We start from the raw sequence: 12678 nt of genomic DNA on the forward strand, positions 1-12678 counted from the left end.
TTATTTGTTTGAAACCTTTCCCAAACGCTCGTGCTATTTATGCATAAAACGGCTAATCTATCTTTACAAAACGCGTCTTTTTTTAGTAAACAAAAGGCTAAAGATGGCATTATGAGATTTATCTTTTATCATTACACTCCTCCGCTCAACTGCCACGGTGGCTGAGTGGTAAAGCGCTAGACGCGTAATCGAAGTTTAGAATCGCTGGTTCGAGTCCCAACGAAGCCCGTGTAAACTTTTTTTCTTCAAAATTCATGATCGCATTCCGAAATGAGTCACTTGTCGGTAAATCATGTATCGTATCCTTAAATGATGCAATAATAAAGACATTCCAGACATTGATGTAAACATTAGGAAATGAATTGGGAGAAAGCCTTCCGACAATAAGATACTATGCTTAGCCATCAGCCTAGGTGGCTTACGCTCCAGTAACTTCAGATGATTGAGCTCAGTAATACATCAAAGAATGTCGTCCAATTTATGAAAACAAATAGATAATCAGCTTATCGGATTAAAAGCTTAGAGGGAAGGTCTTGCTGCTCAGCGAGTGTTAGTAATTATCAGAAGGTTTTCTCCAAATTCATTCTCTAATGAATATTATTTGGATCAGTGACTCTCTATATCACCAAATGTGACATAGATGAAGAGTTTGGCATGATACATAATTCTGGATATGGCACCAAGTGGAATATTGTTCAACAAGAGTTCATATGAGTTGCGGTAAAGTAATTATATTCAAAACTCCCGCCAAAAAGGATGACATTATGTAGCTCAAAAACGGGTCAAATTCTTTATTCCACGCAAGATGTATTTTGCAAAAAGTCAGGAAAAACACGAGGACGCACCTAAAATACTCGATTTACAATGACAAGTAAATATTTCAAAATCATTTTATATTGTACATCGCCAATGGTTTTACAGAATATTTCAAAACACAGATCATTTCGGCCAAACTTGGAAAACACCAACTTTAGAAAGATGTTGTGCAATTTCGATAAGGAATGTCTAATTCTTAAAATTCAAATTTCCCAAGAAAAATGTTAAAAGTAACAAGCAGATCTAAATAGTCATAGATATGACAAACGACGCCAAGGAAAACGACAATATGTCATGCACGAATGACGTTGAAAACACAGCAAGAGTTCATGACCAAACACATATCAATTGTCGTTATGAAACCTTTCATGTCGGGCACTGTGACAGAACTATATAGATAGACGACGACATACCATTGGCAGCCATTACTGTCATGAGAACCAACAAATGTTCCGATAAGGTAACATTAGGTAAGTATTCGGTCGTTTTTACCTTAATTCTTTATCCTATGTTTTGTTAATTACTCGTTTGATTCAACAATTTAAGACTATTTTGTTCTGTGCTCAGAACACACCTCATACACATCAATTTCGACAAATGTATTAAAAGATGTTTTTGAAGCACTTTTTACGCTTACATTTTGAAACAAATCCAGGAAGCTATACACATTTCTACACATTTATATTTAACTCAAACGAAATCTGTAAAAATTAATTTCACAAAAGTCCGTCAATTAAACGTAATGGCCACAGCATTTGCAAAAATATTGAACTAACTTGATCTACCGTAAAATGGGGTAACTTCGGTCAGCGGGATAACTTTGGTCGGTCAAATATATTTTTTAAATGGTCATATTTTCGTAAAGCAATATTTTAGTCATATTTGTTGTCAATTTGTTAAGAAATATATTTGGAAGAAATAATAGTTGATCATGTCAAATTTTCTCGAAATTTGCGAAAAACCAGGATTTTTAACCAAAAATAAGCATTTTTTTACCTTGTTTTCAGAATAAAAATCGATATTTGTGAGCAAGGATGTATGCTTGATTAATTTTGCAAGGGGTCAAATGTCACAAAAAAACAATAACTTGTCCGTATATAGCGAAGATCAATTTTTTTGGATTTTTTTTTCATGGAATGTAATGGTCAGGCTATTTTTAACCCCTAGGACACCCTTACAAAATTATCAAAAAATCTTTTTCAACTTCAAGGTGTAGAAGGGAACCCTAATGTCATAAAAAAGAGTTAATTAGAAATATAATTGGTTTTTTTAGAAGCAGTGGTTTAAAAACTCTGAAAAGTGCCCAAAGTTACCCCATTTTACGGTAACGTCCCGTGAAATCGTAGAAAGTTTCCGCAGATTAAACAAATATAATTATATGTGACCGTCCACGGCGAATGAGCCGTAAATTCCTCCCCGGTCAATTTTGTTTTATTTCGTGTTTAAAAATAAACATCATAAACTTAAAATGGTATATCATTTGACTTCAAACGATATCCAGAAGCGGGGTTATGGTTTGTTAAATTTTGCTCCTTCAACAAAATTATTAATTTTTTACATGTGTCTCTTTTTCTCATAATTGGCGGTCATTTCAAATCATCCCCAAGTCAACGAGGTTTAAGAAAGTTCTCTCATTGTTAATTGTTGGTTATGCATACCTGTACAAAATACAATGCCTGGTAACCCACCACTTGAACAGGAATTAACAAAAGCAAACAAAGACCAGAGCTATAAAAGTTCTATAGCCATCTAAGGTAGAAGTTTATTATCCACTTCAACAATAGGATTATTGATTAGTTTTTGACTATAAAAATGGGACTGATGTCGGGCCAGCTTAAGTTACCGATGAATACGACCTTCGTACACATTTTATACCGTAACTCAGAATACAATTTAGGGAATTTACGGCTCATTTGTGCTGCCGGGTCACATATATCATGCATTGGTTATCACCATTTCACTGTGTGTATCATCGATTTCAACAGGTTAGATGCTGCATGATTATGAGGTCTTTACGTTGTATGCTATTCCTTATAATCTTTGCAACTACCACAAAGTTTGCAGCTGCCGATCATGATGACTTCCATCTCACTCTCCTTCACACAACTGATGTCAGCTCTCGCTTTGAGCAGTTTGATGCAAACGGCAATAATTGCACCGAGTCTCAGTCTGACAGGGGTGAATGCTATGGCGGTGTAGCTCGTCGTGTTACAGCAATCAACAAAGTTCGCAATGAACGAAAGGATATCAACGTTCTGTTGCTTGATGCTGGGGATCAGTTCGTCGGGACGTGGTTTAATTTCTTTGAAGGAAGAGCGACATCATATTTCATGAATTTGATGGGTTATGATGCAATGGTACGTTTAAATGTTTAACTCGGATGTTTAATTGCTATACGGTCGATTCCAGCGAAAGCGGGGCAAAATTCTTTGTAAAATATCATTAATAAAGGAAATCACGTTATATTGATGGAGCATATCATGTCACGTCTAATGTGCTTATTAGGCATATAGGCCATCACTAGCAAGTCATACCAGGGGACAAGCTATAATAGTTTAAATGGTTTAACTGAATCGGCGTTACCCACTAATTCAAAGATAATGCACCATGCATATTATGCCAATGAATGTTCTTCAATCAAAATGAAATCATTACTGTTGGAAAGATGTTTGTGTGATCTCTTTTCACATTTAAAACAATTGAATTTCACGGACGACTGAGGGCTCTAGAACACAATAAGTCATTTTATGGAAATCTAGCAGAAATTGATTGAGCCAATCTGGAAAGGACGTGAGCCTAATATATCGGACATCTTTTTAGGTAAAACATTATACCGTAAAACCTCGTCTTCAAGCATATAGAGCGTTTTGATGAAAGATAAATTAATACAAAACAGCCGTAAAATATGCCATTTTATTTGGTCTTACAATAGTATTTGCTTGTATCGGTAATCTACTTGCTCCAACTCCATAATGTTATAATTTATTTTGTCGATGTATGGCACATGGATTAATTTAGCGTACATCAAAAGCACTCTATATTCTTGTAGACGAGGTTCTACGGTATGGTTTATGTATTTTAGGTGAACTGCTCTTCTTGTTTTTGACGTGTTTTTTCTTTGCTAATTTTTTTTCTTTTAATGGCAGACGTTTGGAAATCTAGAATTCGCACGTGGTCCGGAAGGGCTGCCTCCCTTTCTTGAAGATATCGATTTCCCCATGGTTAGTGCTAATCTAAACGTTACCAACGAGCCATCATTGCAGGGATTGTTTAATAAGAGTGCAATTATCGAATATGACGGAGAACGTGTAGGGATAACCGGCTACGGGCACGAACAGATCAACGTAATAGCAGAGCTTGGTGAGTCTGACCTGTCAGTAAAAAGACAGTATATGCATAGAAACAACAATGAATGCTGTATTAAGGTGGTACTACATCCCTTGATAAATTTGGCACTACTCAAAATATAATAACACACTCAGGTAACAAAAGTTATGTGTATTACAGGGTGTCCCAAAAAGAAGAGGCCCACATTGCGCCCTCTTTTTCTCCTATTTCTGAAACGTTGATCAAATATATTTTGGTATGTAAAGAAACCCTAAATCGTTAGCTTTAATAAACCAAAACAATTCTTTCAATCGGCTCACAATTGTTGAAGATATGCCCTCTTTAAGAAATGTACCCGTTTTTTACTCTGTCCACGGATGAGGTTTGGCTACATCAAAGATTTAAACGAAACGCACGGTTAATTACATGGATAGATAATAGCATTAGTCTTGGGAAATCATTCACTATAAGCGAGGATCACTAGCTAGCTTCAAACATCTTCGCAACCCCGTATTACTGCTGCATTCGCAAGAATCCGGCGCACAAAGCCTTAAGGATGGTACCCAACGCAATCAATGCAATGAGGACTAGGGCTAAAACCTGTATTCGTCACGGAGGCAACCAGGTAGAGGGCAGAGCAGCACAGTAAACTCACTTGAAAAGAACAAAAGACAAACTAAACAGCCATTTTCAGGGCTACCTTTTATTCCAAAAAGAGAAACGACTTATGTTGTCAATAAAAAGAAAGCAAGAAACGAGAAATACATAAGTAATTGCAAGTATAGCAAAAGAAGTCCCATCCCACATCAATTTCGCTCAAATTAATGACACTTAACAAAATCCATAACCCATAAGCCCACCGGTAAAGCCCATTCCCTTAAATAAAGTTGTTATTTTATAAAGTTATCATCGAGAAATGTTTTATATTCATGCATGGTATATGCACTTTTCAATCATTGAAGTAGCCAAACCTCCTCCGTGGACAGAGCGAAAAACGGATACATTTCTTTAAAAGGACATATCTTCAAAAGTTATGAGCCGATTGAAAAAATTGTTTTGGTTTATTAAAGCTAACGATTGAAGAATTCTTTACATACCAAAATATATTTGATCAACCTTTCAGAAATAGGAGAAAAAGAGGGCGCAAATGTGGGGCCTCTTTTTTTTGGGACACCCTGTATATGGGCAAGGAATACTGCACTGGAATTTCAGTGACTCAAGACAAGCGGTACGTTATTAATGATAAGAAAAGAGGTATCGCTAGAATGCACCTCATTTCTTAACATACCGTATATAACGAATCACTTGTCTTGAATCACTGAAATATCAGTGAAGTAATTGGATTCGTTGCCCCTATAATATACATAAATTTTGTTACCAGTGTGTAGTTATTTTGTGAGAAAAATGCCAAATTAGTCACAAAATTTATCAGTGGGTGTAGTACCACCGTAACGTACAAAGTAGCATGGTATTATTTTCAGCCACTTTAGCGGTCCCTGAACTTTACAGTTGCCCTAAACGAAGTTTAACAGATACACCTGGGTGGTTATAGGATAATTGGATAACTTGTCACAGCCTTTCAAGTGCAAAAGTAAACTTTCTGGTTCACTTCGTACATTGTATGGTCAATAAGGCCTTTATCAAACTGCTCAGAATACTAACCCAACGTAAACCTTTACCTTCATTATAAGCTTTTTGCTAATTTGTTGTTACGGTATCGGAGCCTTCAGTCCATATTTGTCTAGATTTGGTAATTTTGTTTAAATAATACAGTTTATTTTTGTAGGCCAGCACATTTATCTGTGAAAAATGAGTCAAGGAAGCCACTGATCACATTTAAGTTTTAATTGAAACTGTCTGAGTGCATACCACTTTTAAGAGTTTAGGAGCCATATTTTTAAGAGGCATATTTTTAAAGCTCATCCCACTTTCAGAACTGGTAGATTACAAGTGCATTTCAGTTCTGACGAATACTTATTGGAATTTAGGTTCAGTAAATATCACCTCAGACATTAATAAATTTGATGATATCAGAAAAATGTTGCTCAAATTCAGAAAAAAATATTATTGACTAATGTATTGCACTCAGTTCATTATCCTTATCGTAGTTAAACACCATACACGGTTGTTTGATGGGATCATTTATTAGTTTTTCAAACAGAACATCATGTACAACCAAAATTTAGGCTTAAACAGCTAAATGTGATATCATGCTAATGAATACAGATGCTTTTGAGTCATTCTCAACTTTAATTTCCCCTCTTTAACAAAATAACTCACTTTTATAGTATTTTTTAAAGCTTTTTCGGATAAAAAAATGTATCTATTAATGACACAATTGGTGGCGCTATTTAGTTACTGAAAATTACTCTTTCAAGCTTTTAATACAAATAATTCCTTTTATTGTTTGATAAAATATGTTTATAAAATTTCCTTGTTGCTTGTTTCACCTATTCCAGCTGTTTTAATAGCAGTATTAATTACCTAACCCTTGCAAATAAAGAAATATGATTTAGGATAAATAGCGCCATCTATAGTTAATAATGAAGCCAATTCTATATACATCAAACAACCATGCATAATAATACCCTTCATGTCGTTAACCTGGAATAATTACCTTATCATAAAATTCACATAGATATCTGTGTAAATTTAAGTTTATCATCTATGATATTCTCTGATTTCTCAGTCTATTTATTATGTTGATAATATACTGTAACTTGCTGATGATACATGCGATACTGCAATTCCAAACTGTTAAAATACATAAAGCAAATGGCTAGAATTGTACATTAAACACACCTATTAAACTAGAATTGTACATTAAACACACCTAACAAACAACCATCCAATCCAACTCCACCCCATCCCCCAGTAGGCAATGAGGATAAAGTGCCTTGCCCAAGGACACAACACATTGGCACGAGCGGGGCTCAAACTCACAACCTATGGATTATGAGTCGGGAGCCTTATCCACTCGGCCACACGTGCTCCCACAAAAAAGAGCACTTGTCCAATATTTTAGGCTTACGTACTTTCCAGATTGGCTCATCATTTTCTCCTATTTTTAGGTGGTGCCGTATTCACCGACCCTACCCAGGCTTTACAATCAGAAGTAGAGGCTCTGACGTCACAAGGAGTCGACAAGATTATCGTTCTCAGTCATCAATGGGGCTCGATCGACACAGATGTGGAAATCGCAAGGACCGTACCAGGAGTCGACATAATTGTAGGAGGTGGACAAAATCACTTCCATTATACAGGTATGTACATTTATGTGTAAGTGATACAAAGAAAAAACACTACGGCACACCCCACACACACACTCATAAAGATACCCCACAAACAACACCACACTCCCACAAGTATACTGGGGTAAGAGCCGCATGCACGCACAGACCAAGAAACATTCGCACGTGATATTTGGTTATCTGGGAACTCCATGTTTTGTCCCTTGCAAAACAATGAACTATTAAGAGGCTTGCTTTTTGATACATCGTATCATAAGTCATACACTTATCATAACGTTTTCATATGACTTACAATTAATCGACTTACGATAGCTTAAATTTGAACTTAAAACTTTCGCCGTGTCACAACTGTGCGCGAATATCGTAACATCACTCATCTTTTATGATTTATTAGGTTGTGCCCCGGATGTCGAGGTACCTTTGGACGACTACCCTATCGTCGTCACCCCGGATCACGATCCCGACGGCACAGTTCTCATCGTCCATGGAACTATCTATGCTAAGTACTTAGGTCGACTGAACGTAGTCTTCGATTGTGATGGTAATGTTACAGAATGGTATGGCAACCCTATTCTGCTGGACGATAGTATCGAACAAGGTTTGTCTTTAAGCCTGTCTCAAAAACAATTGTGCAAGTAGAAAGCGCCATCTTTGGCAATTTGAAAATACTGTTGTGACATGATGCTTACATTATCGCCAACGGAGGAGCCTTAGCTTTCAAATACCATTTGTTTCATTTATTTTAGTTGCGGCAAACCAGAAATCTGCTTCACTAAACACAAATGTATGAAAAACATTCTGTGCCACTTTTTTGTATTGTTGTGTAATCAATACATTCTTTGGATTTCACGAAGGAACTCTTGAAAAACTTGATGCTATACTAGTGAAAGTGGCACAATTGCGATTTTACCCTTTCTTTGTTAATTAGACATATTTCGAGATTAAAAGGAGCAAATTGAACAGAACAAACGGCATTTGAAAGCTAAGACTGCGCCCTTCACGTTGGTGTAAGCATCATATCACAGCAGTATTTTCTAAATGCCAAAGAGGGCGCTTTTCACTTCAAAAGTCAAAAGTCAAAAGAAAAATGTATATGATATATTCCTTATTGAATTTTGTATGATTGCTGGGGCAATGTGACCTCATTTCTCATTTTCCAAAATTAAACGTTGCTGACCTTTGAAATTATGTTAATTGTTGTTAAGATATTTTGTTTACGTCATAGTGTGCGTCAATAATGTATTCATTGTTTTATTATTTCTCAATGTCAAATAATTTGGCGATCGTTTACGATATTTTCAAGATTTCGACTAAATCTTTTCATTTCAGACCCAGAAACGCTTATCGAAATAGAAGAATATCGCAAAGACATTCTTGCAGTAACTAACAGGGTGGTTGGCAGGTCGTTGGTACATCTCCAAGGATCCCCAAGAGGTTCTCTGGTATGCCGCCAGAGAGAGTGCAACCTAGGCAACCTTATTACAGACGCAGTTGTATGGTATTGGGTAACGTCATTTAATGACAGGGAATGGAATGATCTATCTATGGCGGTTTTTAACGGTGGTGGAATACGAGACTCCATAGATAAAGGTGTTTATTTCATATCCCAAATTTTCGCATAATGACGAATATAAGTATTACAACATTATAAATCACCGATTCGCTGAGTGCGAGAAGCGACAATGGCAAAAATTACATTGGACCGCAAACGCTCTATAGTCATTATAATACAAATAATACCGGTTTATATGTTTTTGATATTCGTCGGTATGTATGCAATGATCACGAATTATAATTTTAATCATTGTAACATGTCTTAGTTTTGTTTTCGGTAAGGCTATTGAATTCAGAAACCTCTTTTTGAAATTGGTAATTTTTACAGAAACGCCAATAGTTAGAAATTACAAGCCTTTGGTAACTTTCTGAAAATTTATAATTCTAATGATGGTTTGGAACCATCTAATGCTTGCAAATGGCAAGGGTAATTGATATTTGTATAAATGTAGCATATAAATGGTTGATAAACTAGCTGTCATATAATACACTTTGCTGTAAAGCGCAAAAATTAACGGTGATGATATAGACGATCTGAACCGTTTATTACGCCAACATGTTTTTTTTTCCAATAATTTACGCACACAGGTGAAATTCTATCTCGCGAAATTACCACCGCGTTGCCATTTTTGGCACTATGGTTGCGTTGCAACTGGAAGGACGTTACATAAGAGAAATGCTGGAACATTCCGTGGCCAACTACCCCACTTCGGGAGCCTTTTTACAAGTGTCAGGTCAGTAAAATTGGTACACTGCAAAAATTGTGTCTTACCTGAGGACACTATTTTAAGACGCGACTTTGAAGCTACTTTTTAGCCATGTCCTTATGCAAGTCATGTCTTGCATGAAAACATGGCTTGTGGAAAGACAGGACTTTGAGCTATGTCCTTATCCAAGACATGACTAGCTACAAGACATCAACAACGTATGTAGCTAGCCTTAAGTCATGTCTTAATTATTGGAGCAGATTGGACATGTCTTACTTCATGTCCTAATTAAAGACACATTATTGAATAAGTGACTTCTAACAAGTCACTAATTCTTCGAGTCGTGTCTTATCGCAAAACTAGACATGACTCATATGCATAAAGTCATGACTAACCACAAGACATGTGGTTATGATATGGGACTTGCACAAAGACGCTAAATTAAGACATGTCTACTGAAGATATATCTCCATGATAGACACAATTTTTGCAGTGTAGATTTGCTTGTTTTCCAAAAACGGGTTTCAGTCTCAGTGGCATAATATACTTTCCATGTCAGCTCCTCTTATCAATACAAGTTTCACAGTTTTCGCTCGTACACAAAAGTTGCAAATTTCCTATATTTTGACCGGAAAGTGTAAAAATAAAAATTCTTGTTCCGTTCGTCTTCAAAGAAGTTATTTCAGTCAAAATATGTGCACATTAGAGAAAGAATTTGGAAAAAAAACCTTCTGATAATTACAAACACTCGCTGAGTAGCAAGACCTTCCCTCTAAGCTTTTAATCCGATAAGCTGATTATCTATTTGTTTTCATGAATTGGAAGACATTCTTTGATGTATTACTGAGCTCAATCATCTGAAATTACTGGCGCGTGAACCACCCAGGCTGGTGGCTCAGCATAGTATTTTATTAACAGAAGGTTTTCTCCAAATTCATTTCCTAATGATTTAGGTCGTCAAAAAAGGAAAGATTTTGTAGCCCTAAGACAGAGATGCGGGTACCATGCACCTAATACTTTGGGCAACGCTTGTTTTTCCTCAAATGTCTCTAAAGACATTTCATGTACTTTTTACCATTCTCAGGAATACGAGTAACATACAATATATCAAGAGATCCTTATGACGGACGAGTAGTTGAGGTATTTGTGCTATGTACTGAATGCCGTATCCCGAAGTTTGTCCCATTGAAAGATGAACTAACTTACCGTATTGCTGTTCCGGCTTATACCGCTTCCGGTGGTGACGGATACGGAGTTGTACGTGATTATGCAGTCAACAGGATGGAAGGTGGGTATTCTGTTACTACATTGCATCATTTTGGAAGAAGAGTTTCCAAAGAGTTCAATGCACCTTGCTAATGGTAAAGAAATATCAACAGAGTTTTTGTTAAAGAAGGAATCGGAAAGTGCTGATGGAATAGCAGTAGAAATAATTTATATCCTGCTGATCTTTTGAAAATAACAATGTTACCAATTCAAAAGAATAAAAGACTAAAAATTACAGATTAGTAATGCACGAAATTGATCGTTATAGATTACTTTAATTATGATTCAATAATCTAAACATTTCTTAATATTTTTTATTTTGTGTGTTTTTGTTCCCTTATTTAACAGGTGGTGTTGACGCTGAGATTTTAGCTGCATACATCGAAAAATTTTCTCCAGTTTTTGTTGGGCTTGAGGAAAGAATTAAATTCGTTGATTCGTAATAAAATGCTTTCTAAAGTATAAGACGAATTTATACTCCATCGCTGACCGACGAGCGATTGGTATTTGACCAATGTGATATGGTGCTTTTTCCAACGTAACAAAAGCGCTCCACCTCTTTAGCTAACAACCAATCGCTATCGCTTAGTGATGTAGTATAAATTCAGCTTAAGGGCGTAGACCACCAAATAACTTCTCCATTGAAAAGCACGTAAAAATCAACTTTTTTAAGCGGCGTTTTCTACCAGGCGTGACAATATTTTTCTCTTTTTAACGTCATCCCTGTATTAATTAAGGACTGAAATTTCATTTAAGCTCCAATTTTGGGGAACTTTACAGATTCAGTTTTTTATTAAAAAATGTTGAAAAGCGACGTCGCTATTTCAACGCCAAAACTAGCATTAAAACGTGTTCCGTTAGCAGTAATTCGAACAGGGCCTACTTTTCTTGTGAAATCGATTTGTATTATTTCATATCTATTTTAGTCATTAATAGGTTAGCATCTTTCATTTAAATCAGAACATGCCAACCTCACGAAGAACATGGTCCCTAAGGACACCACATTCTCTCCAGTAGCCATATACTTTTAACCGGAACTCATCACCATTGCACCTTTCGTGCAGTGATTTGGTGTAATGCGCCCTTAAGACGTAATATCTGCTTTGTTAAGCACCTGTTGTTGAGATTTGTTCAGTAAAGAATCATATATTCAGTATTCTTATTCAATGGGTGCGTCTTGTAAATAATTCACGTAATTTGATTGGTTTTCCGGTGTATAATATCTCACAATAGTTGATAGTGATATTAGTCAGGGCGCGCGCCACCACGCAACGGCGGCACGCTTGTTGCTCCTCAATGATCGCGCGATAATGCGTTCGCGTAATACACTTGCGAGAACTAAGAACGCGATTCGGCGGCTTAGATGTTCGTGATTTTTTTCGTTCATTTAAAACAACGGGGGTGTCCTCACAAAAGTAACTTTATTTTTTCTGAAAAAAAGGCAGTTTTTCTTGCAAAAATTACATTAAAACTGAATAAGAATGAGAATAAATGATAGGATTTTGTCTTTTGCCTATCCAATATCGTGTCATAATGGATGGGCCGGCCAATATTGTTATCGTAGTGGATACGGCTGCGCCGGCATCCACTACTCAAAATATTGGCCAGCCCATCCATTATGACACGATATTGATAGGCAAAAGACAAAATCTATCATTTATTCTCTAATTCATGGTATTAAATCGCTGAGGACGGAGAATGGTTTCTCTATCATACATTGTTCTTGACTGGTTTAAACCTACCATTGATATCTATTA

General features: G+C 36.3%; 2 protein-coding genes across 2 annotated transcripts; both read left to right on the forward strand.

The window, feature by feature from the left end:
• Positions 1 to 1116: 1116 nt before the first annotated feature.
• On the forward strand, positions 1117 to 12336 carry LOC140162944 (5'-nucleotidase-like). The gene is made up of 9 exons (XM_072186264.1): positions 1117 to 1286; positions 2802 to 3173; positions 3963 to 4176; positions 7215 to 7406; positions 7789 to 7992; positions 8724 to 8984; positions 9537 to 9682; positions 10740 to 10943; positions 11270 to 12336. Exons 2-7 carry the CDS (start codon positions 2814 to 2816, stop codon positions 9617 to 9619), a joined length of 1314 nt encoding a protein of 437 aa, XP_072042365.1. The 5' UTR covers positions 1117 to 1286; positions 2802 to 2813; the 3' UTR covers positions 9620 to 9682; positions 10740 to 10943; positions 11270 to 12336.
• Positions 9625 to 11364, forward strand: LOC140161928 (snake venom 5'-nucleotidase-like). The gene is made up of 3 exons (XM_072185222.1): positions 9625 to 9682; positions 10740 to 10943; positions 11270 to 11364. The coding sequence occupies exons 1-3, from the start codon at positions 9625 to 9627 to the stop codon at positions 11362 to 11364; spliced, it is 357 nt and encodes a 118-aa protein (XP_072041323.1).
• Positions 12337 to 12678: the final 342 nt, after the last annotated feature.

The sequence above is a fragment of the Amphiura filiformis genome, chromosome 10, assembly GCF_039555335.1.
Source record: "Amphiura filiformis chromosome 10, Afil_fr2py, whole genome shotgun sequence".
Lineage (NCBI taxonomy): Eukaryota > Metazoa > Echinodermata > Ophiuroidea > Amphilepidida > Amphiuridae > Amphiura > Amphiura filiformis.